This window comes from Mycteria americana, chromosome 8 (genome assembly GCF_035582795.1).
Source record: "Mycteria americana isolate JAX WOST 10 ecotype Jacksonville Zoo and Gardens chromosome 8, USCA_MyAme_1.0, whole genome shotgun sequence".
Lineage (NCBI taxonomy): Eukaryota > Metazoa > Chordata > Aves > Ciconiiformes > Ciconiidae > Mycteria > Mycteria americana.
In genome coordinates, this window is record NC_134372.1 from 13403229 (window position 1) to 13428515 (window position 25287).

The 25287-nt window shown below is 60.6% G+C and overlaps 1 protein-coding gene across 1 annotated transcript in view; it reads left to right on the forward strand.

Moving 5' to 3' along the window:
- The window catches only part of PPARGC1B (PPARG coactivator 1 beta), a 52381-nt gene that overhangs the window by 21299 nt on the left and 5795 nt on the right, over positions 1–25287 (forward strand). Inside the window, exons 2-9 of the mRNA XM_075509814.1 lie at positions 14805–14978; positions 17522–17734; positions 19624–19740; positions 20550–21726; positions 22337–22373; positions 22802–22866; positions 23360–24128; positions 24624–24699. Coding sequence (XP_075365929.1) covers positions 14805–14978; positions 17522–17734; positions 19624–19740; positions 20550–21726; positions 22337–22373; positions 22802–22866; positions 23360–24128; positions 24624–24699 — 2628 coding nt within the window. The remainder of the gene's footprint in view (positions 1–14804; positions 14979–17521; positions 17735–19623; positions 19741–20549; positions 21727–22336; positions 22374–22801; positions 22867–23359; positions 24129–24623; positions 24700–25287) is intronic.

Here is a 25287-nt window from a genome sequence, read left to right on the forward strand (position 1 = left end):
AAAAACTGACACCTGCGACAAGAGCTTGGCACCTGCCGAGGGATGGGTAGAGCGGAGCATCCCAGGGCGCCTTGGAAGGAGCTGGCTCGGGGCCCGTTTGGTTTGGCAAAGGCCTTATTTTGTTGCACAGAAGTTTGTAGCAAAGAAACATGTTGGATGGCAGGAATGGAGCCATCTCTTGTGCCACCCCAGCCCGGTGTCAGCTCCTCTCCCAGCACTGCCGCTGTTGAAGCTGGGCTGGCATCTCTTTTCTCCGTGTTCGTGGCTGGCTGATTCCTCTCCCTTTTCTGACGAGTGGTACAAAGGCTGGCTCTGCAGCACTTCTCCCTCTCCACATTCCCACCTGGACTCCCTGGGTTGGACACGATCCATGGCAGGAGCCCCGCAGCCCCGGTGCAGGCGGGCAGCTGGCTTAATCCCACTTCATCCCACGTTTCAGCATTGCATCAACTATTGCCCCATGGAGCTGCTAATCCATATGGTGCCTAAAACTGACGGCAGCAGCCCAGCTGCCCCAGCTGTGCTGCTGGAGCTGCTGGGAGCAGCCGGGGGTGGTTAGGGAACATTTTCCTGCCGGAGCCAGGACTGCTGGGCACCCGCTGACTCAATCGGCGGCATATGAAGTTCCCTGCAATCCGTGTTGAAATTTAAGGAGAGGCCAAAGCGTTGTGCAAAGGAGGAAGAGCCTTGCACAGAGCCGAGCTGCAGGTTTCCTGTCATCCCAGAGTCTGAGGTTGGTACCAGCTTGGGAAGGATGAGATTTGCATGAGGATGCCTGGTGCTCAGATCCAGGGTTTTTCCCCCATTTTGCAACATGTGGGAGGCTGTTTGGAGCAGATGCTCTCCACACGCTGGCTCCTCTCCCCTCCTGGCCTGGGGAGAGTTTCTCCAGGCAAAGCCAAACACTAAGCCATTGCCAGGAGGCGTGAGTGTGGCTGAGCCAGCCGGTGACAGACATGGTGAGCAGCTCTGCCAGAGGCTTCCTTTGTGGCTCACAGAACCTTGACTTTTTTTTCCCCGCACCCCTCCAAATTTTGATCACAGCAGGTCACAGGGAGCAGTTTGCTTGGGTTCCTGCATCCCACCAAGGATACAGGCAGGGTGGGAAATCCCAGCAGGACCACAGTGCTGGGCAAAACTCACCAGCAATGGGGCAAACAGCCCCTTCCCCACCCCTGCTGCACCCTAGGGCTTGCACGGCTCTGGCTCCCTGCTCCCAGCTGGGTGCGATGGGTGTCGTGTTGGTATGAGCTGCGCATGGACAACCTTTCCTCTGGTTGCCCGTGGTGCACGCTGTGCACTGGCAGTACAGGGACACTTGAGGACACCTCAAGGACTGTGAAACTCGCTGACGGGGCTGGTTCACAGCTGCGCTGGAGGATAACAGCGTGCCGTGCCGGGGGATGGCGAGCCCCCGCGCCTGCCCCCACCTCCCGGGGCACCCCAGGGAGGAAAAGCCCCTTGCTGGCGGCAGGCACAGCGTGTTCAGCGTGGGGACAGAGGCACCCGCGGGAGCCTGGGCCGCTGCCCGTGGGGGACTGGCAGCCGTTTTGGGAGGAGGAGGAGGAAGGCACCTGACTGCCAGGCAGCAGTCCAACTAGTTGAAACAGCTCCTGTTGCAGTTTGCATAACCAAGCACGGCTCATCCGGGTCTGGGGACGCACGGCTCCACCCGCTCGCCCACGGCTGGAAACCGCAGTCGCAGCGGAGTGCTGGATGGAGAGGCCGAGGGGTTTGCTTGCTGCGTGCTGTGCTCGCGCTTGCCGGGGGCTCAGAGGTGCAGGGGTGGCTCGTTCCCCTCCGGCAGCAGTGGAAGGGTGCGAAGCCAGCTTCACCCGTGGGCTCAGTGTGTGTGGGCTGGGCAAGGTTCTGCCAGTGCCGTGTTGAGCATGGCTGCGGGGCTCGCTGCCCTGCCTCCCTGCCGCTGCCCAGCTGGAGCCGCAGCGCTCCCCTCCAAGGTGACATTGGAGGCTCTGCCCAAGGACACCTGGCTGCAGTCCCACCAGGCAGCCCCCGACACGGGGAGCCGAGGCAGCCGAGAGAGACGGATGGCCTCCGTGGAGCGGGGAGATGGACGGGATAAAAGCGAGGCGAAGAGGTGGTGGCAGGGCCAGTAACTGGAGCTGCTCACATGACTGTGGAGCCGCTGCCAGGCGCTGGGACCATTCAAAGTGTATGAAGGTGGCACACCAAGCAGGCGTCTTAACCCCTGCGAGCCCTGTGCGGGGATTCGGGCGCGTCTGGGACGTGGTGCTGCCAGGGCAGAGGTGGCCTCCCGCGCACCAGAGGGGACCCTCGGTTCTGATGCTCCCGACCGGGAGGCGGATGCGGGGTCAGATCAGCTCCTGGGCACCAGGCTAGATTTCAGATCTGGACTTCAAGCCAGCCTGCCCCGACATCTCTGGCTTTAGGTTGATCTCTGGATTAGCTGGGGTCAAAAATAGGGGGGGACAAGGCTTGGGAGCAGGCAAGCTTAGGGCGGGGTTGTGAGGGAGCTGGTGCAGGACACCCAGTGGATAAAAGGGTCTGATTTAAGCATAGGAATCACATTTGTGGGCTTCACTCCCACTGGTTTGGGGGGAAGGAAAGAGGGGTCCCAGCCCTGAGCCAGACCCCATTTGGGGAGCGGCCAGACCCCACCTGGGCGTGCAGCTCCCACGCGCCCCGCCGGAGCCTGTCAGGCTGCGGTTTTGGGGAGGGGAAAGGTGTGGTCCCTCGCAGGGGGCAATTTGGAATAGTGTGAAGCTTTGTGCGTGTAGGTGATCGCCCATGTTTGCATGTGCTCCTGAAGGAGCGTTTTGCCCTCGGGGGGATTTTTCTATCTGGAGATCTCAGGGCAGTTTCTTTCCCGGGTGAGTCAGTTGTTTGCGGCGGGGGGGAGACAGGAGCGCCCGGTCCCAACACCCGGGAAAGCTCGGAGGAGCAGCCGGGTTGGCAGCGCCGGGCCCAGGCTGCAGGTCCCAGAAATGCTCCCTGCAGAGCCAAAAAGCAGGGACAGAGCCCCAGCCGCAGGTCCCCGGGGGCAGGTGGCCTGACTGGGACACCCACTGCTTCCCGGGACACCAGCGGGGCTCCGGTGCCAGCCCAGGCACAGCAAAGCCTTGTCCCGGTTGGTGTAGCACTGGGAAATCCCCAGGCCAAACAGGTTGTGCTAGTGAAAGTGCAGCGGGCGCTGGCAGCGCCTGCGCGGCAGCCCCAGAGGTGCTGCTCAGGGATCAGCCTCCGCCGTCCACCTTGTGAGCCGTGTACATAGCCCGTGGTCACGGGACCTGCTGTAACCTGCTCTCGTTTCACCTTCCCGTGCCGCAGTTTCCCCACGGCAATAATTGGAATAGTATCAATACTCTTGGTCAGTTAATACCAGTCATTTCCTAGCACTGATGATGCCCACCTGGAAAATGGGCAGCTGTTTGGCATCCCCCTTCCCCATCACTTTTTTAGGTGGTTTCTGTCACTGAAGGGGTGATGCGGCTGTGCTGGCTCTCTGCATTTTTGGAGTGCTGGGGCTGGCAAGCCCAAGATGCAGCAGCACCCGCACCGTGCCTGCCTGCCGATGCCGAGGTGCCCCCGCTTTCCCCGTGCCAGCTTTCCCGGGGAGCGCGGGCAGAGCTGTGACCACGCCGGGCAGTGACGCATCTCCTCCGGCCAGGACACCTCCAGGTGCTGTGCAGAAAATGAGCAGCAACTTAATCAGGGAGACTGCAGTGCCCAGCCGATGGGCCTAGATGGAGGGGGGAGAGGAGGGAGCCCCCGATTCAGGAGAAGGGGAGGGGGGCCCCCTCTCCTTGCTCTCGCAGGGGACCCTGGTGATGGGGAGCAGTGAGGTGCGGGCAGCAGGCCATACCATGGGGTGCCACGGCCTCATGCAAGGCAGCAGACAGGAGCTGGTGCGGGCAGCGCTGCCTGTTCCCCTGCAGCAGGGGGATGCAGCGAGGGGTGGCCGGCAGCACCCGCCCTCCTGGCAAGGTGGGCTGGGCAGAGCTGGTGCTTCCACCCCCACCGGGATATGGATCCGGGCACACCTGGACAGGCCTGGCAGGAGGGTGTGGACAGATCCGAGCGGTTTTGCCCTTTCCACAGTGGTTTTTCATCCTTCCAGGCCTCATGCCTCCAGCTGAAAACTTCATTTTTCACGCGGGAGCTGGGCACAGCGGGGGCTCCCCCAAAGCCCCCCCGGGCAGGAGGGCCAGCGCAGCCGGTGTCTGGCAGGAGAAAGGGTCCATTGAGAATCACAGTGCGCCGGGTTTGGCGATGGTGCCCTGACTGCCAGCAGGGCACGGCGCGTCACTGGAGCATGGCTGTGGCAGCAGAGCGTCGGGGCTGGACCCGCTGGGAGGTCAGGCTAATGTGGGAAGATCCTCCTTGCGCCTTCTTAACCCCAGCTTGAACCTTCCCTGTCTCCCGCCTCGTCCTGATTAGTGTAAAGACGGTGCACTGCTGCCGGCAGCGCGGGCAGCACTGAACGGTGCAGGGCACCGCGCTGTCTTCTGCGGCAGGGGAGGCAGGGGGGCCTTTCAGTACAAAACCTGCAGGCAGGCAGGCAGGCAGGCAGGAGAGATGCTTTCTTCCCTCCCCTGCCTGCCACCTCCCTGGCAAAAGGGACTGGGAGTGCTCCCGATGGGGGGCAGGCTGCCCAGACAGTCCCTGCTCTTCATGGGAGCAACAGCGAGGTCCAAAAAGGCACCTGTGGCTCGGGGAGGTGAAGCATCCTGCAGATGACGGCCATGGACCTGGCAGAGGGGTAACACTGGGCTGTGGTGTCTGGCAGTCAGCAGGTTTTCTTCACTGGCTCTTCACATGTGTGTGTCAAGGGGCAGGATTCAGGCTGGTTTTAACCTCGGCTCCCGTTTCACAGCCGCAGAGCTGCTGACACGGGGCGCCAGAATGCACCGGGAATTACAGCCCCCCCGCCGAGCGCGGCAGAGCCAGGCTGCGTGCCGAGCTGCTGCCTCCCGCTAGCTGCCACCCAGAAAGCCCTGTGTTCGGTGTCCCAAGCCAGGGGAGGAGGATATTTCAGTAAGGATAGTTCACCCTGAGCTGGCCTCCCCTCCCCTGTCATTTCACAGCCTCAAGGCAGCAACCCCAGAGCTGGCGGCACTGTGGCGCGAGTGGCTCCGGTGGAACCGGGAGGCTGCCCTGCCAGCACGCTTGCTCCTTGCTGCCTGCCCGTGGACCCAGAAAGCCTCCCGGCTTCCCCACGTTGCCTGTGACAGCCCCCGGGAGTAGTTCAGGGATTCCCAGGACCACAGGCCGTGGCTGTGGCTCCTGGCAAAGCCAAGGGGAGCTTTCCAAGCACAACACCGCAGAAGATCCTGAGGCTGTAGCTGCGGGTAGGAAGTGTGGCTGAGGGTGGGCTCGCCTGTGCAGCCTGGGCAGCTCTGGAACTGGAGTGGGAACCCAACGTGGCTCGACATGGTGATGTCAGGTCCAGTGTTCCCTGGAGGCAGCGGCTCTGCTTTCCTCCTTGTGCTACTGCAGGTTCAACCTCACTTCCAGTGTGGGGAGCTGGAGGGACAGTTGCTCGCTGCCTCCTGGAAGGGATCTGCTCCTGCAGCCAGCTGAGCGGGGTGAAGAGCTGCCAGTGCCGGGGTGAACAGTGCCCACAGAGCTGAACTGGTGTTAGCTGGGAAGGGCAGCGCCACGGGAGGACGTTTGCAATATCCTCCGGACAGAAAGGGCCTCATGAAGCCCCATCAGCCCACGAGCTGGTGGCCAAACCGCCAAAGGGGCCAGTAGCCGGAGCAGGGCAGGAGCAGGGCTGCTCCTCCTCCAGCCCCTGCAGCCGCCCCGACCCCGGGGGAGCCTCCTTGCTGGCGTCCCTCTGCCCATAGCCGTCATGTGGCTGCTGGCTGCCAGGACATCAGAAGAGGAAGGTCTGAAAATAATACCCCCCTCATGTTTTCCTTTCAAAAGGAGGGAGTTGCCATCGCGGGGAATTTTTGTGACCAGCAGAGCTGGCTAATAGTCAGCTCCTCGGTGAGTCAGGCGCTTGCCCCCTCCCATGGCGCAGCCTGGCCACCCTGTGCCGCCAGCCTGGCTGGAGCTCGGGGGCACCCCCGCTCCCAGGGCTCCCCAGCTTGTCTCACGGGGCCACAGCGTTTCCTGCCACCTCCAGCTGTGGGTCTGCGAGTGGAAGCAGTCCCGAGAGTTTCAGGGTCTCAATGCCCTTGCTGGCCTCGGCCACGGCCCCTGCTGCTCCCTGCTGCTCCCACTGGGCATCCTCTGTGCAGAGCCTCTCAAGCTTGCAGGGCTTGTGCCACCTCTTGCTCCATCCTTGCCCCGCGCAGGCTGTGCTGCCTCGCTGGAGAAATGCTGCGGCGAGGAGGTGAGCATTGTGCTGGAGCACAACACCTGCCTGCTCCTGCCTCTGCCTCTCTCCCCACAGCCATGGCAGGGCTGGAGACCTCCCGAGCGGACGGGACATTTCACTTCCCACTGTGCTTTTGTACCCGGCTCAGCACATGCTGGTTGCTGTCTATTGGTCCTGCCTTTGGTTTTGGGGCAGATAACAAGGAATTTCTTAGAAACACCACCAGGGTTCAGGACCAGGCCCATGCCCTGCCTGGCTGATGCCATCAAGCAGTGCCAGCCCTGCTGCCTGCAGCAGCACCCGTCAGTGACTGGGGCAAGGCTGGCAGCAGCTGCTGGCACACGCATATTTGGGGGTGCTGCTCTCTGCTGTGCCAGGATCAGCGGGGTGCTGGGCGGTGTTTGCCAGGCTGGCTGCTGGCAGGCTTGGCATGGGGTGCTGCTGCTGGCTCGAGGGGTGCAGGATAAAGCCGTCACACTTCTCTTGTGATGGGAGACACTGTTATCAGCATGCTGTGTGTGCCTGAGTGTGCTGGCACTGTCCGGACAGGCCTCTGCCTGACAGTCCCTATGCCTGGGATATGGCAGCAGCGGCAGCAGCCGGCACGGCACGGCGCTTGGCAGTAGCCACAGTCGGCAGGTGCTGTTTCCATTAGCTGGTGTTGAGAGAGGAACGTCCCTCTTTGGGAACGGCCCGTTCCTTGCTGCGTCTACCTGCTGCCCCCTCTCCTTGCACGGGGCAGCACAACCATCTGTTCTCCTTCTCTGCCCTTGCCTGGTGCTTGGTGGGGCTGCCCCAGCGGCGGCGGTGCCGGAGGGCGACGGCAGTGGGGAGGTGCTTTGGGCTCTGTGCGGGGCGGCTGGGGCCGCGGGGTCTCCCCGGCTCTGCCGTGGCGCTGGTGGGTCCTGCAGCCCTGGGCTGGCTCGTCCCGGAGCTCAGGCAGAAATAAAGTGCACTCTGTAATTTGGAGCCCAAATAAACGGCTGCCGAGTATAGTATGAACATGCAGCTCTGTAACCTGTGATATACTTTGCTGCTGCCCTTCTTCCTAAACCCGACACACCTTTGTTTAAAGTGTTCCAGCAGAGCGTTGTTTATTCAGGGCATTATTACCAGTATCTCAGGCTCCTTTTTTCTATCCTTGTGACTCAGGGATAGTTTAGTGCAATTTCTTCCACCTTGCCTCCATATCAAAGTCATCCTGGCAAGTTTGTGTTTATTGTTTGCAGTTAATGTTTAATATTTCCTATTACTGGCATCTCATGGTTGATCTTAATTACACCCTTCTAATGTAAGACAAAAGTCAGCGAACGAGTCCACGTTCACACTCGGGCTGTGGCTCAGAGCCCGGCACCGAGCAGCCCTTGTCCTGCTGGTGCCGCTGGGCCGGGTACCTGGTGCTGCCCGCACCCCTCCCCTCGCCCGCTCGGCACTTCACGGGCTGCGTCAGGAGGGCGGCTGCTCCACGCGTGTCAGTGCAGGGTGTCCAGCGCGAGGCCCGGCACTGCCGCGGCGACTCCCACGTGCTGCGGCAATGCGGACGAGCAGCAGTTGTTTTTGAGCAGCTCGAGTGGAAGAAAGGATCAACCTGCTATTTATTTTGTCCGGCCTTTAAATGCTAGTGCTGGTTTTTCCTCTTGCTGGCTGGGCTGAATTGTGAAAACAGATTAGTAGAAATTAAAAAAAATTAAAAATCAACAGAGCGCAGGGGGCGAAATGCCCTGCTCCTAGCAGGACAGCGAGGTGTTGCACGCCTCTGTGCAGACCCGGGAACCTGGGAGATTCCTGTGCTCCTTTTCCCCCAAACCTGGGGAGCTGGATGGGGGAGCGGCAGCGTGCCGCTGCACAGCCCTGCCTCTGCACTCCTTGTGCCTCCCTCCACTGTGTCACATCAGTGTGTTTGCAGGCAGGGTTCCCTCTGCCTTCGCCGCCTCCCGAGGAGGGACCGCTGGCCCTCCGCTTTGGGGCTCTCAGACTATAAATATCAGGGGGTGGCAAGGGACGGCTGGGCCAAGGCACAACCCGACACCACCTCTCCCTCATTCACAGTGACATTTTGTCAAATGCCAGTGGGGAGGCGGGTTGCTTATCTGCTGGCATACGCTCTGGTGACCTTCACAGCTCTGGCCAGGTGCCTCCTTGCTGTATTTACACTTATTTATAGCTCTCTCCTCCATCCCCACCTCTGCCCTCCTCCCTGGTACTGGAGGGGGGCTGCCCGCCCCACATGGGTCCCTCTGGGCTGGGAGGGCTGGGAGGGAGCTGGCGTGTCCTTGGGGATGAGAAGGGGCTGGAAGCACCCAGCTTTGCCCCCCAGGGTGCTGGTGGCCCGACTGCATGGGGACCACATCCCCTGGGTGGGAGCCGTGGGGACAGCAGGGTGCACCCCAGGGGCAGACAGGGCTGGTTTTGGCCCCGGCGTGGGTCGCGGCGGCTGCGTGCCCCCATCGCCTCCCCGCTCCGGTGCTGGGTCAGCCCAGGAGGGTGCTGGGGGTCTGCAGGCACCCGTCCCGGCCTGCCCGAGTGGGGCTCCCACCTGCCCAAAGCAGCCTGCGGGGCGGGCAGCCGTGCCCACCACTGTGCCAGCCAGCCCGCTGCTGCCTGCCCGGGGAAGAGTTCATCCCAGTGAAACAGCTGCACAGTGCCCGTCTCCCTGCATGGCTGTAATCCCCGTTTCAAGCAGTCTGTAATTACGGATTTCCCTGATAAGCCCGGACGGCTCTCTCCAAAACTGCTGCCCAAGGATTTTCTTTCCTGTTTAGAGACAAGCCTGGGGTGAGGGCGAGGAGGGGGAAACTTGCCGGCCGGCTGCGAACGCGGTCACCGGGAGCCGGCGCTGCCCGTGCCGCCAAGGGAGGGCTGGCAGGAGCCAGCACTTCATGTTCTCGGCATTTCTCACCTTCTGCTGGTTTGGGTCCCAGCCTAAACGCTACCGGCTAATTTGGGGCTCTGTCTCCAGCGCGTGTGGATGTATATTTATCCCTTAATGCTTTGGGTAGGCACTCGGCTGTGGGGAGGGAGGAGGGTCCGTGCGGGGCTGAGTCACCGCTTCAGCTCCTCGGTGAGATGGGCTGCCTGTTTCTGGTCGGTTCCTTTGGCCCCTCCAAGGAGCTGCTGCTTTCCTTCCTTTTTTCTGTACAGCAAAGTGGCATGTGAGTGACAAGGCAATTGCAAAGCATCCTGGGGCCGTGTATGCAGGCGGCAATGCAAATCTGGCCTCCTAGGCTTAAACAGGATTAAGTTCCCGTGAAGGCGCTGAGCCCGTCCAGCAGCACTTTCGCGCTGGCAGACTTCAGAAGCTGAAACTTTTGCAGCCTCACTAAGCATGACCACAATGTGTGTGCCATCACCCGGTGCGCTTGGAGCCTCACTGCAAAATACTTGGCCACAACTTCAAGGGGCCAGACCCAGGAGTTTTGCAGATAAGGGAAATTTCTACCAGTGCTGTTGTCGGGGGGTGAGACAGAGGAGAGGACCTGCAGGTCTCTTCGTCACGGTCACTGCCCCATCCCCAGCCAGTTAAGCACTGCAGGCAACGGCCAGTTGAGCTCTCTTGCTTGCCCTGGTTTAGGTTGCTATTGCCTGGCAGCAGGGCTGCGGTTCCTCCCAGACGGTGTTCAGAGGTGACATCGCCCCTTTGCTTCTTTCCCAGGCTTGCCGCAGGGAAGGCAAAACCCCAAAGCATCAGCATTTGCCTGAAGGCTGCTGAACTCCGGGTGGCAGGTGCCTGTTTTCAGGCTGGCAGGCGGAAAGGCCGTGTGTTGCCTGCTCCCCGGGCAAGCTGGCTGCACACACGTGGAGCCAAGATCTGCTCTTGGTGGGCTCGCTGGGTACAGCTGCCCCTGGGAGCCAGCAGCCCAGCCCCAGCTGGCCTCTCCAGCCCTGCTGACTGGGGGGTTTAGTCCGAGGAGCCTAAGCTGACACTGAAAAAGAGGAAAACATTTCCTGTCTTGTTAATCCAATATTTGAATTAGAGTTGGGCTTGGAGAGGAACCTCGTGTCTCTGCAGAGATAAGACCTCACATGCTCCCGCACCAGAGTTAATGCTGCTCCAAAGCAGGAGAAAGACCTGAAAGGGGAAATGTCCCATCTGCTGTCCCCACGACACTGGGAGCCAGCACTGAGCTGTGCCCAATGGGGCATCCTTGGATGTGGCTCCAGCCAGTGGCTGCCCTCGCTCTGCTGCAGGTCCAGCCCAGGACACGTGCCGGAGCTGCTGGGGACACTAGAGATGATTGCCCGCATCGGCCACCCTCACGATCGGGCAGGGAGATGGAGCTAACCCCCGTGCCACCTCCTCATCCTGCTCTGCCTTGCCACTGCCCCGGGAAGGGCAAAGACTGGGGGCTTTACAGAGGGACGGGGAGTCGGAGCAGCAGGTGCCCTGGTGGGTGCAGTCCCCAGAGCACCTGGGAGCTCTTCCATTCGCAGCCCCTGGAGACAAAGGGGTGCTGACCAAGGGGCCACCAGAAGCTCTCAGACTGATTTGCTCGCATGGGGTTCCCAGGAGAAGGCATAGTGCAGGCTGGGGGGGGAGCTGGCCCCTTCTTACCCGCAGTGCTTGGGGAGAGGCCCCGCTGGTACTTGTCTGGAAACATTTAGGTGCAGCTGAGGCTCCCCAGGACAGGAGAGTTGGCGAGGTGACCTCTGGACGTCCTTGACTGCCGGTTTGGAGACTGTCCCTTGTACTTTCTTGCTATTGCCAGCTCCACCGTGGTAGACGTGGACGGTGGGGCTGGCAGCGGGGCAGTGCAGCCGCGGCGGGCACAGAGCCCTCCTGCTCTGCAGGCTGTCCCCGGGCACGCACAGCACGGCTGCCGCTGGATCCGGCCAGCCTCAGCAGGGGCACAAAACGAGCACAAACCCTCTGTGCGAGGGTCCCTGCCGGCCTCCCGGGACAACCTCTGCTCCCAGGATTGAAGTTATAAACCCCTTGCAGTGGGGAAGGGCTGTCCGAGCTCAGCAGTAAATGAATAAAAGCGTTAATGCTCTGTCCTCCCAGCAAGCAAAGCCTCTGCAGAGGCGAAGCTCCTTGCAACATGCAAGCGAGTATCAGCTGCCTCCTTGTCCTGTAATTGCGATCGCGTTTCTGCTAGGGCTGAGGTCAGAGTTGGTTCACGCTTTAAAGAAAGTCGAGGAGGATGTCTGTGACTGGAGGCCGTTTCCCCAAGTGCCCTCCACCTTTTGGCTTTGGCTTTCAGGTGCAGCTGCCCGCGGGGTGCTGCTGCGGGGTGCTCCGGCTGCCGGAGGGGATGCCCAGGCTTGGGCTCCTGTTCCCCCAAAGGATGTAGGTCTGTGGCACGGGGGCACTCGCATAGCCGCCTGGGCGTCCCTCTTCCCCGGAGCAGGGATTCATCAGACAAGTCGCAACGAGCTGCCGGCAGCTTTCTGGTCATAGCCACACTGCAGTGCACGCGGGCCAGGTGTCTGGGCTGGAGGATGCCTCTGAATTTTTGAGCATGTCTCCATGGGTGTTTGCTGGCTGCACACCAAGAACCCATGGCTGATCTTCCTACAAACTCCCGAGTAAAATTAGAACAAAAGTTCACTCCTCTCCCAAGGCAGCAGGAAATGCAAAGGGTGGGAAAAGGGAAAGTCAGAGCAGATGAAGTCCAGTGCCCACAGGCAGCCTCCCCATCACTGCCAACCCCTCCCCAGGCAGGGGGCTGGGTCCTCCCCCACCTCTGCGGCCAGCCCAGAGGGACTCTGCTCTCAGCGCCGGGCTAGTGGTGCTCGGAGTGATGGATTCCCTCCAGAGACTCATGTCCTTGGTGGCTGGGTCGGTTAAATGACCCTTTATAGAGCAGAGGGGGCTGGCTGGAGCTGCAGCTTCGCGCTGGGATGCCCTGCTGGGTGCCCATGTGGGCGGCCGCACTGAGCAAAGGCTCTCCCTGCTTTCTCCAAGGAGGAGGGGGACTGACGCAGGCAGAGCTGAGTTTTTGGGCACTCCTGACCTGTGCTAGCTGGGAACCTGGGAGCATCTACTGCCAACCACTGCCTCAGGATGGCTGCACGCAGCATGGCAGTGCCGGGGCACTCCTGCCTCCAGGGTGCCCAGAGAGGGCAGCTCAGAAGCATTAGATTGCAGGAGTTTATTTTTACCCAGCCCTGTTGCCAATGGGGACATGTCACATCTGTGGAGTTGATCAAAAGATGTCCCGAGCACTGGTGTCAGCTGGTCCTTGTGATCTCAGCACCAGGATCTTTTCCCTTGTGGCATATCAAAAGGAGCAGGAGAATTTGACTGCTTTGCTATTTTTAATTGAACGCACGCACACACACACAGACACATATATATATATGTATGTATGGCTTTTCTAAAAATAAAAGCTTTTGCCTGTGTTCCCATGGGAAGATTTGGGGAGAAGGCGGAGCCAAAGTTGTTGCAAGACTTTTTCTGGAGCAGGCGCAAGAGCGGTGGCAGGAAAGCAGGGACAAGCCACAGCAGGTAAGGGACACATTTGAAAGGCCAAAGAATGTCTGATCCCAGAGCAGCCCAGGATGCCCCTGAGCAGAGAAGGCAGGAGAGCTGGGGGAAAGGTAACATCTGCGTCCCCCAGAGCTGGCAGTGATGAGGACAGAGACCATTGACCTGCTACATGTGCTCTGACCACCCGGGGAGCAAAGGTTTTTGCAGGGTGGCTTTGAAGAGCCCCAGTTTTGGGGTGCACGTGAGGAGTATCCGTATCCAGGAGCCGTTCAGGGGGTTGCATAGATTTTTTTTGTGCCTGAGGTACTTGGTGGCACCACGCTCGTGGATGTCTACCTGATACATCATGCCCCCAGCACAGGGGCAGCTCCCCGGCCCCCAGTGGGGTTTGCCCGCACCAGTGGGGCTGGGGCAGCGTCAGCAGCTCCCTGCAGCCCCCTGCCCTGCTGCAGCCGTGGGGACAGCCGGGCCAGGGGTCCGCTGCTGGGACATGGCATTGGCTTGCTATTGGCCGTGAAGCTGCTCTCTCCTGCCCTTGCTGCATCCTCCAAACTGCTCACCCTTTCCTTGCCACCCCTGGGAGGGAACGGGGCAGAAAGCAGATGAGGAATGCAAAATGGGGGTGTGTGTGTGCACAGGAGTGTCCTTTGTTGTGGCACAGGGTATCCTAAACCCGGTGGGGAGCACTGGCACACATACTCCTCAGCCTATGGGAACACAATCAATACTCCCAGATTATCGCAATTAAAAAAAAAAAAAAAAAAAACAACAACAACAACAAAAGAAGAGAAAGAGAGAAACACTGTCTTTTCCATTCCTGCAGCTCAGTTCGAAATCCCTTTTCCTTCTGGTTGAGTATCAGAGGAGACCCTTCCAGGGCACTTCAGGAGGGGAGGTCCCCCCCTAGCCTCTCATGTGCTCAGATGTTTGCCTGCTCCAAAATACATTTGCTCTGTAAATAAACTTGCTTCCCTCATCGCCAGAAAACTCCCCCCGGGCAGCCAATACCAGGAGGAGTCACACCAGACCTTTCCCCTCTGTGTTTGAACCTGGACGTTGTGGGCAAAGCCAAGCACGACCCAAGGGCTCGGTGCAGGCAGCGAGTGGCAGCGCGGGCAGGGTCATGCCGGTGCCAGCCCTCGCTCCCGCGGGTGCTGGATGCAGCCGTGGGGCTTTGTGGCTGGGCAGCAGCTGGGAGCCAGGCAGAAGCGGGGCAGGTCCCCGCTGCTTTCTGTGGTTAAATGGAGATTTTTAGCTCGGTTCCTAGAGCTCGCATCGCCCTGTGTGCACCCGGACATTGATTTGTTTCCATGCTGTTTTTCTCATCCTGCACGTGCGATGCAGGGCCCAGGGTCTGTATTGCCTTGGCGGTGCCTTGGGACGTGCGGCTTCCCCAGAGGAACCTTCCCCGAGCGGTTCAGTGCCACGTGGCAGGGACTGGGACGGGGTGTGGAGCAGCCACGCTGAGCGGGCATGAGGCTGGCCACCAGAGCCTGGCCCCATGCATTGCTGTCTCATGTGCATCCAAGTCTCTTGCCTCGCTCTGTTATCGCTGATCCCCAGGGCGGCTGGATAACCCTGGATGTCACCCTTTAGGCACCAAAGGCAGGAATGGCTTCAGTTTCCCCTAAGAGCACCAGCAGCTGCTTTACGGCAGTCCAGGTGGCTGTGCTGTGCTTTGAGATTCTGCTCGCCAGAGCGGACAAGACTCGTCCCCATACAGACACTGCTGTTCCGATGCCTGCCACAACGCAGGACACAAGAAGGGGGCTTTGGTGGCAGTTGTGGGGCAGCTTCCAGTAACCAGCAGTGCCAGTACCAGGCTGTGCAAACTGATTTGCAAGATGTGCAGTGAAGAGGTGCTCTCTGTGCTCTCCACTGCTGTGTAGTTGCTCCTGGAGCCACTTGCCAAAGCTGATTCGAAAGAGGGTCTGAGTAATGGGCTCGAGTGGAGGCAACAGCACGCGGGGAGACCGGCTGTCTCTGCAGGTGGTTGCTGCTGCCTGTTTCTGCCTGCCCCTCTGGCATGGCGGCAGGCTCACCCCCTTTCTCTTCTCTCCTCAGTACGAGGTGTCTGGCGAGGAGCACCTCTACTCCGACTTCCCCGAGATTGACTTGTCTCAGCTGGATGCCAGCGACTTTGACTCGGCCGGCTGCTTCAGCGAGCTGCAGTGGTGCGGGGAGCACTCGGAGACCGACTCCAGCCAGTACAGCACCGACGACTCCGAGCTCTTCCAGGTACCCCCATCCTCCCGGCACAGGGGACCCAAGGATGGAGGCAGGGGGAGGGCAGGAGAGAGGGAGAAGGAAGGAGGGGACCCACACAACTATTAATAGCTCCTCCCCAGCTGATTAGCGCTCCATTAATTTGTGTGCCGGCTGTAAATGGAGCAAGCAGAGTAAGGCTAATGAGGAGGTGGATGAGCAGAGGAGGGCTGCTGAGCCAGCCCTCCTGTGATGTATTATTAAAAGGGAATTACAGCTGGTGCACAGCAGGTCCCAGTCAGTTCCCGGGATGGCAGGGTGTGTTGGGGGTCTCGGGGCTGTGGCGTGGGGCAGGTATATTCATTTCCCAGGAACAGAAAGCAGCCCCTTTCTCCAGCTCTGACATCCTCCCTGTGTTTGGGGCTGGGGTCCCTCTGGCAGAGGGTGGCTGGTTTCTGTCCTCACCTTTGCTCTGGGATGGCCCCATCGCTGCGCTGGCACCCGGGACCACGCAGTGCAAAGTGGTGCTGGGGCAGAGGATTCTCCCAGGCACCGGCAGGGCCGGTCTTTGTCCCTCAGCACGTTTTTGCCCCTCCTCGCAGAAGAGCTGAGCATTTTGCAGAGCTGTGGTGCCAGGGCAGGGCTGTGAGCACAGCGCAGGCAGGTTGGAGGCAGGCAGCTGCAGAGGCTGCCTGGGGACCAGGGGCAGAGCAGGCTGGGCAGCCTGCTTGCCTTTCCCAAAGTTCTTGCCATGCCCTGGATGTGCCCCGTCCTTGGGGACTGGGGTCACTGTGCCCTCCTGAGCAGCACCCAGGCCCTTACCCCCTTGGACAAGGAGGTTGCGACCCACTGGTGCCCACTAGTCACCAACTCTGGGTTACATTTTGGGAGGGAAAAGGATCTGTATTTAAACAAGGTGGGGTGAAATAAAAAGCCCCAATATTTTCTAACCTGGCCATAATAACAACCCTCTGGCTTTTATGCTATGCTGATGCTGTGCTTGAAAATGGTCCAGTCCAGCTGAGGGACCTTCATCACGAGATGCATATTTTCCGCTGAACTTCCTGGGGAAAAGATAAACAGAAAAGAAATGCAAAAGACAGGCCCATTAGGAGCAGTGGAGTATGATGAAATGTATCCCACTGAACTTGTATGCACAGCAGCCTCGTGCCAATAACAGGAGGAAAAGAAATGGAGCCAGAAATGGAGCATCCTGCTGCCTTTCCCTGGAGCCTGCTCTAGTAACTGCGAGCAAGGTTAGGGCACAGAACAAAATATATTTAATTTTCAAACAAGATGAGAGAAACACGGGAGGCTGTGTGCAGTCAACAGTCCTCCTTGCAAGCCTGAATTTACCCCCGTGCTAATTTTATAGCTGATGGTAGCCTGCTTCTTGTTGGACATGGTTTACATTCAGAATATGATGGAGGAGGACCAAAAAGAAGGAACTCCTGGCTAACTTCAGCCATTCCTCAGCTTCTGCATCTTCTTCTGGGCTTTTGCAGCATATTTCCAGACTGGAAGGGAACTCGTGGGGCTGTGTGGGACTGGGACGGTGCTGGGAGGGCTAGAGGTGCATCAGCCGAGGCGAAGCCCACATGGAAAGAGGGGCCGGAGGGGGCATGTCGGAGTGGCGGGCAGGGAGGAGGCAGGAGCAGCCGTGGCCCTGCCTGGCCCAGCGCAGCCCTGGCACAGCCCCAGACACTCACAAATCTCCTGTCAGCATCCCCAGATCGTTCGCCGAAAAAAGTAGATCAGGGGAGATATAATACAAGGCCCGTCTTGTTCTGGGAGCCGTGCTCTGTCGATAGGGTCCCTTGCAGAGCACTGGGTGCAGCTGGCTTTAAGTGTGAGGGGTCAGAGCCCCTGTAGAGCTGGAGGTGCCTGTGTTTGGTGGCTTTTAGTGAAAACAAAACCCCATACTGCTTGTTGCAAGCTGTGGCATCTGGCCAGCGGTGCAGCCCAGGCTCTGCTTCCCCTGCGCGCTCCCAGGGGGCTGTGCCCTCTTGTTCACTGGGCAGCCCTGGGCTGAGCTTACGGCTCTCCACGTTTTCTTTGCCTTCCCCATCAGGAGAGCTGTGAATAACCGGCCGTGCCTGCTCAGGCCTCCCCAGCCCCGCAGAGGGCAGGGGGCTGTGCCTGCCCCCTCCCCGGGCTCCTGGATGCTGCTCCCAGCCCTGCTCAGCAGTGCTGTGATAGCCAGCACCGGGGGGGAGCTTGCAGCCCAGAGTCAGGAGGATTTGGGCAAGGAGCCTTTTAATCACAGATCCTTTATCTGCTGCTGTTTGCCTCGTGGTGGGGTGGAGGTGACCATGGGGAGAGAAGATGCTCTGATTCATTATTTTCCTGCTGGGGGTGCAAGGGGACAGACTGATGCTCCTTTTCCAGTTGGGTCTCTCTCCCCCTGATTCCATCCCAGTGCTCCACTGGGGAGAAGCTCTCCCAGGTCCCCTGCAGGGTCACCGGGAAGTGTGGGTGCTGGTGTGGCACTGCCAGCCCCTCTTCCCCCCGCCCTGCATCCCCCGGTCCCTCTGCCGAGCCTAACTCCCCCTCTCTTCTATGCCTGCTCCTTTCAGATAACAGACAGCGAGAATGAAGCGCTGCTGGCAGCCCTCACCGAGACATTGGATGATATACAGGGAGATGACATGGGCCTGGCTGCCTTCCGAACTATGGAAGAGGGGGACACGCTCAACCATGCCTACACCTCGCCTGCCCCCTCCCCCAAACCCACCGCCCCGGTCACGGGGGGGCCGCCCCCGGCCCCCGAGTTTGATGAGCTGTCTCTAGTAAGAACCCACTTCCTACTGTTTAAGGTGGATTTGGATGAGCCCCTCATAAGCCGGCTGCATGGGTATGATAGGAAGCAAAGGTCTGAATTTTTTCATTCTAGGCTTAAAACTCTCTTTAACCGTCAATACCAAAGCATATACTTGTATTGTATACGTATACATGTTCTGCATCATTGCTGTCACCTCCATCACCATCCTCACGGGAACAAGCTGTGTGTATACAAATATATATATGAAGGGGGTGGGGGTGGGTGTCAAAGGGGTGGGGGCTGCTTTGCCAAGACCCACACCTGCTTTTAATCGGGCATGTGGATGTGGGGCTGCCCAGGGGTCTCCCCAGTGCATCCCAGCCCCGTGCCCAGGGGCAACGGTGGCTGCTCCCGCCCGGCTCTGCCTCACGGCCGAGCTCCCCGCTGCTCTCACAGGAGGGATGGGGGGGCTTGGCCGGAGCGTCGGACAGCCCATACCCTCAGCTTTCAGCGGGAGGGCTTGACCCCCTTGCCTTCCACCACAACCCCCTCAGGGGCTGTGTGGCCTCCAGTCCCTACAGATTTGGTGGCTGGAGCATCCCTCTTGGTTCCCTGCAATATTGGGGCTCCAGCCCCACTCCCCCTCCTGGCCAACACTAACTGGCAGCATTTGCTGCAAGCCACCGCCATCCCCGGGAGGCCTCCTGGGTCAGGGGTGCTCAGCCCACTCCCTCCTAGGACTCACGGTCCCCCCCAGGGACCCCCAGCCTGGCCCCGGGGTCTCCCCAAAAGCCGGGGCTGTGGCGGGGAGGAGTGACATCCAGTGGTGAGAGCGTGCATTTCCACCGCCCACGCCCTGCACAGGGGGGTATATATCACACACAATATGTATGTGTATATATAGGATGTATACGTTGCAGGGGTGGGGGGAAAAGGTGCTGGTTGCTTCCACCAACAGGAGCTGCATGCCTAAAGCTGTGGGTGCCCCAGTTGACGTTTCCCGGCAGACCCTGACCTGGGCACCTCCTATTTCTATCACCCCTTAAAGCCCCCCGTGCCCACCCTGGGGCTCCATGCCCGCTGGCCAGCACGGGAGCCCCAGATCTGTCTTCTCCGTGCAGTCCCCCGGCGCCTACGCAGTCGTCTTGCTGTTGAGCTGTGTCGCCTTCGGTTGTTAGCGTGACATGGGCGGAATATGAAATGCTGTTGCTGGGTGTGGGGTTTCTTTTTTTTTCCCCTAACCAAAAATGGTTTTGAGTAGAAGAAAAATGTTACGCTGACCTTGCCATCAGAAGTGGTGGCACTGCGGGTAATCCAGGGAGAACCCCACTCCCACCACCCGTGGGCTTGACAGAGCGTGTTGGGGAAGATCCTCAACAGGTCCCACAGGGGCTTGCATCTGTGAAACGCCGTGCAAGCTCATTAATGAATCAAAGCCCTCTCCGGATGTTTCGGCTAAATGAGCCTTGCTCGGGGACCCGAGCGAGCAGTCCAAAGCTGTCACTCATGCCAATGTAAAGTCTCTGTCACCTAAGGGCAGAATTGATGGAGTGAGAAGTTTGGACACCACGACAGCTCCTGTGTGTCTGACCGGAGCAGGGATGCCCCTGGGAAGTAGATTTCCTCATGTCCTCACTGCCCTGACCTGCTGGGGGGCCCCTGGGGACATGGGTGAACGCTGCAGAGACGGACCCGACCTCCTTGGGGCTGTGTGCGGCCAGGTGCCTGCCCCCACAGCCACGGAGAGGTGGAAAATGCCTCCCTGCCTTTTTAATTCCCCCCCTCCCATTTTTGGGTCAGATGCTCAGCAATGAATGTGCTCAGCACAGGCGCGAGCCGAGGGGCTGCGGCCCTGCCGGCACTTTCTCCTGCCCTCGCTGCGATGCCGACTCCTTTTCTTGCTGCTTCTCTTTGCAGCTGAAGAAGTTGCTCCTCTCTCCATCGCACACGCCTCCGAGCTGCGAGGCTCAGCGGGATGGGAGCGCCCGGCGCCTGGGGACCCCTAAGTCCCGACCCGCACGGCCCTGCACAAAGGTACTTCCTCAGCGGGCAGAGCTCGAGCCCGTCCAGCGCCCACCTCTCGGGAGCCGTCCTAAAGGAGGTCACCGAAGGACGGTGTCGGGGAGCGTGGGCAGCCTCTGAGCTGGGCCAGGGGCTGAGGACAGGCAGGGACTGTCACCACTGGCACAGCAGCGCGTGGCGTTCCCGTCCCTGTCTGTGCGGGGGCTGCAGTCTGGGCTCAGCAAAACCTTCGGGCTTCGGGCTGGGCTGAGAAACATCTCGATCTCATTCGGACCCAGTGGGGCCAGGCCTCTCCCAGCTTCCCTGAGCACTGGTTTGTGAAAGCTCCGCGTGCTCCCTGGCCGCCCCCTCGCCCCCGCTCCCCGCTGACTCACAGCCCAAGCTGGGAGCCATCGGCCGGGGAGAGCTGCGTGCTGCGCTGCAGAGCCGACCCCGTCACTTAAGCTAATCTCCTGAAACCCAGCAGAAGTTCCCATCAAAGATTTTTCTACTTGGCTAATAGTAATTGTGCGGTGCATTAGGCCCAGCAAATTAGATTGCCTGGGAAGAGCAGCAAATCTCCCAGGGAGAGGGAGTATCATTGCGTGCCAGCTGCTGGAGGGGCAGTGGTTGGGCTGCCGGCCCGGCGTGTCCGGTGGAAACCCCCTGGGGTGTAGGGCTGACCCCCAGGCAGGTCGGGATGCTGGTGGGCCAGGACAGGGGGATTTGAGGATGCGGGGCGGCTCTGTTAGCCCGGGGGGATTCTCCTCCCATGCCTGGTACTTGTGTCAGGTCGTGGCTGCAGGGCTTGGGGCTGACTTTCTCCTCTCTCCTTTCTGAAGGTGGACGGTCCCCGGGAGAGAAGGGCGAGCGTCCCACAGGCGCAGAGCCGCAGCTGCACCGAGCTGCACCGGCACCTCACCTCCACCACCCCCTGCCCCCAGACCAAAGGCCCCTGGGTGCCCGAGGAGTGCCCCAGCAGCCGCCACCACGCATCCCCAGGCAACTGCACCCATCACGAGGACGACAGCGATTCCAGCGAGGACTCGCTGAGCTCCGGCGACTCGGTGACCCCCCCCTCCTCGGCAGAGGATGGCTCCAGCAGCCAGTTCTCCTGCGAGGGGGAGATGCACTCGGTGGTGGAGCTCATCCGCTACATGCACACCTACTGCCTGCCGCCACGGAAGCTGCCCGCCCGCGATGCCACCGATGCCAAGCCCCAGCCCTGCAGCAGTCCCTTCAAGAGAGCCAAACCGGACTGCCCTGCGCAGCCGGGCCCCCCCAGCAGCGCCCAGAGCCGGCCGGGCTGCGCCTGGCAGGTGGCTGGGGGCTGCAAGAAGCCCGGCGCATCCTTCTCCATCCTGAAGGAGCTGCTGGCACGGGACCTGCTGTGTGACGTGAGCAAGCCATACCGCCTGGGCAAGCCCGTGTACGCCGCCCTAGCCCGGCCACCCGGCTCCCGCTCCCCTGTGCCACTGGCCCAGGATGGGGAGGACACTGGCGGGACCTGCACATCCAGAGCCAAAATGGCACCAGAGAAGGGCGAGCCGCGGCAGAGCCCCGGGGCCGAGGCAGAGGCACCACGGGAGCCGGGTGGCCTCGAGGACGATGCTGGGAAGCGTGTGGGTGCCCCGGGCGCAGCTGCAGGGAAGGTGGCCCGCAAGCAGGAGAGCATCGTTTATGCTGTCCGCCGGTCAAAGAGACTCAACCCTGAGCTCGGCCACTGGCTCTCCTTCCTCGACAAGCCACCCCCCGAGCCCCTCATCCCTTGGGAGGCAGGGGACAGCTGTGGCCCCCGGGACACCCTGGCCTGCAGAGAGCCTGCACCGTGCCCAGCACTGGAGGGCTTCTCTGCCGAAGAGCCCGCGGCCGAAGTGGAGGTGGGGAGCACAGAGGAGGGAGACGGCGGGAGCACGGCACCACCGGCAGAGCCCCAGACCCTCTCCCTGGGCTCCCCGGGGGACGGCGAGGTGGGCGATGGGGCTGAGAGCCAGCGCCGTGCCCTCCTGGAGCTAGCAGGTGAGGGGGGCCGGGGCCTGTCGCTCTGCTCGCCCCTCCCCGGCGTGCCCGCGCTGCCCGTGCCGTCCCTGCCACAGGCGAGTGCTGCTGGGCAGGCGCCTGGCACTCAGCTGGCGGTGAAGCTGTGAACAGCCCCAAGCACAGCCGAGCTGTCCCATGTGCTGGCTGGCTGTGGGATCCCATGCGTGGGGAGTTGGGGAGATGCGGCCCTGTTTTTGGGGTGCTGTTTCACTCCATGGGGGCCTTCTGCCTCCATTTCCCCATCCTTATAATGAGATGAAGGAATTGGTATAGCAGGGACCAGGGCTGCCCCATCCCTCCGGGTCCCTTTTCCCCACGGGCTTGCCCTGTGCCTGGGCACCGGTGTTCAACTGCACCGGTGCCCCAAAATCGCAGCTATCCGCAAGCGCTTGGTGAGCATGAATGGCTCACCCCTGCCAGTGTCAGCCCTCCCGCAGACGCTGCTGCCTCGCGGGCAGGCAAAGCCCACAGTCCCTGGCCCCGCACCAGGGCAGGGCAGGCAGAGGGGCCCTGGCTCCCACCGCGAGCACCGCGGGCGCTGGAGGGAGCACAGCTCCGCTGGTAACCTGCTTCTCTCCCTGCCTTTCAGAAACACCGAGGTGTCTCACGCTGTCCCTGGCACAAACGTAAGTGCACACGGGGCTAAACGTGTGCGGGGGCCGGAAAGCTGCCTCGGTTTGTCTGGCTGGGCATGCATCTGCGGTGACCAAGCGAAGCTGCTTTGGCAGAGCAGACTGAGCCGTGCAGCTGGGCGCGGGGCTGTGGGGAGCCGCGGCCCTCGCTCGGGTGCAAGGAGCTCGGAGAGCCCCGGGCCGAGGGCAGGGCATTTCTGCATGTCAGGGGCAACATGCCCCGGAGCGCTGGCTGGGACAGGGAGGGCACGCTGCTCGCCCCGCTGCCCCTCGCACCGCTCCACGGGGTTACTCCATCATCAGGCACTAGCCGTGGTGGGAGGGCTTGCTTGCAGGCAGTGTTTTCTCAGCTTCCTTTTGTGTTTTGGGGACTGTGGTTCACCTAAACACCTTCTCTCTCCTTATTTTCTCCTCTTCTCCAGTGACCCGACCTTTGGGAAGAGAAACTTTGAGCCGATGCTGACCGTGGAGCTGTGTGGGACAGCAGGTAGGACAGGCTTTTAATTTTTTAGTTTTGCAAAAATCCTCTCTGCTGCAAGGGGGCAAATTTACCCTAAATTCAGCCTGGAGTTGCTGGCTCCAGCTGAGCCCAGCTGAGCGGGAATGTTCATCCCCCGACCCAGGAGCCCCCTTTTGCACCACAAATGCAGGGGACTTCCCATGCGCTGCCTCTGCATCCGAGCACTGCAGGCAGCTCGCAAGCTGCATCCTTCAGAGATGCCAGTGCTGGGGGGCGGACGCATTTGGGATGGGGGGGGCAGTTCAGGGGGCCCCTGCATGAGTCAGGAGGGAAGGGAGAGTCCTCTGGTCCTTTCTGGGATCAGGCATCCTTGTTCCCCAAGTGCCACTGGGTGGATGAGGCTGCAAGGGCTGAGCAGCCTCCCTCCCTTGCAACGCCTGGTGCAGCTCAGGCGTCAGGGTGTGACGGGGCAGGACAGCAGGGGTAGAGCTGACTCCTGCCCTTTGTTCGGGGGGGTCAGGTCTCACACCGCCCACCACTCCGCCGTACAAGCCTGCCGAGGAGGACCTGTACAAGCCAGACATCCCCCAGGAGCCAGGGAAGGAGGACGGGACAGCGCCCAGCCTCGGGGGTGCAGGGGACCTGGCAGCCTCCTGGAAAGCCCCCAGGAAGCACCCCGAGAGGACAGAGCTCTTCGCCCACCTTAGCCGAGCTGCCGGGCGCCCCGTGCTCCCTGAGCAGCAGGGCTTGCTCAAGCGGCCCTTCTCCCGCTCCTTCGGGGACCACGACTACTGCCAGGTGCTGAAGCCCGAGGCTGCCCTGCAGAGGAAGGTGCTCAAGTCGTGGGAGCCCCTGGGCCAGGCGGAGACAGAGCACAAGAAGAGGGTCCCAGCTGCCCACTACCAGGGGCTGGACCTTGGTGGCAAGGAGGCAGGCAGCGAGATGCTGTGGAAGGACGGCGCCAAGCAGCTGAGAGACCAGGAGATCAGAGCCAGCTTAACGAAGCATTTTGGCTTTCTGGACAGTGCTCTCGATGATGAGGACATGGTCTTCTGCAAGACCCCTGAGTATGACACCGTCTTTGAAGACAGCTGCAGTGAGAGCGGCTCCCCTGTGGAGGAGGAGGAGGAGGAGGAAGAAGAGGAGGAGGAGGAGCACGGCATCACCAAGCTGTGCCTGCGGAGAAACCCCCTTTCCAGGACCAGTTTGCATTACTGTTCCCGGAGCAGGTCCAGCTCGGGGTCTTCGTGCTGCCGATCCCGATCGCCTGCAAGCAGACGGACCTTCAGGTACAGGGAGCAGTGGAGAGGGCACACGGGGCTGTTCTTGCACGCTGTGTTTTTGCCCCAGTGCATGGCAGCCCGGCTCTCTCTGGTCTGCTAGCCCAAGTAATAAAGATGCTAATTAATGAAAGAAAAAACATTGAAATAATTGGTACTACATCAGCAGCTGCTGAAAACATCAGCCATGGCCAGAGAAAGCAGCACCGGGGGGAAGCAGCCAGGGATTTCCATCACACTGGGGGCGATGGGGCATGGGAGGCTAGAGCCGTGCCTGGGAAGGGGTGAGCGCTGGCTGGGACCCCCCTACGGCACCTATCAGAAAGGACTTTCCAGTGTCCTTTCCAGTGTTTCCAGACCCCCGTCTCTCCTCGGCTGCCAGTGCTTCCGAGCGCCCACCCACCCAGTGCTGCAGATGCTGTGTGCCTTGGCTTCTCTTTGACGTTTGAAGCTTTCTCTGCTGGATCCCCTGCCCCTGCTGACCTCCTCTCCCTTGCTTCCCAGGTGTGAGAACGGCGAGCAGTGTCAGGGCGGGAGCAGGCACCGGGGCCAGCTGGAGAAGAGACGGGAAAAAGCCATCGTAAGTGAGCGGGGACCCTGCACTGGGACAAAGCAATCCCCAGCCCTCAGTTCATCTCCCGCTCCAGAAAAGCAGTGGTGGAGCCCATTAGCCCTGGCTTCAGCGTCCCTTGGTTCGAAGCCAGTGCTAAGCAAGGACATGGGGGTGGAGGGGGGAGAGAAAAACCTAGCATGAAGTGGAAGCCACCAGTGACTGGCAATACACAGAGTCCTTGGCGCAGAAATGCCCAAGCATCCTACACCGGTGCTTCAGTGCACGTGGCATTGGCAATTAGCGGGATGAGTTGAGGAATCCCTGAAGCTGCTCAGCCGTTATGGATGTGGTCCTGCTGCACAGGCAGCCTCGTGCACCGGGAACCCTGCGTGTGCCCACCGGTGGGAGCTGGGTGGGGTGGTGGGCATGCAGGGAAATTACTGTTGGTCCTCTCTACTGTTGTGCGCAAACACACACACACACTCACACATGCCTCTGGCATTTTTTTTCTGCAATGCAATTGGATTTGCCCCTAGCAATTCCTGGGAATATTTGCTGGCATCTTGACGAGGAGAAGCTGAAAAAGCTGCAGGAATAAGGAGAAATTTAAATGAG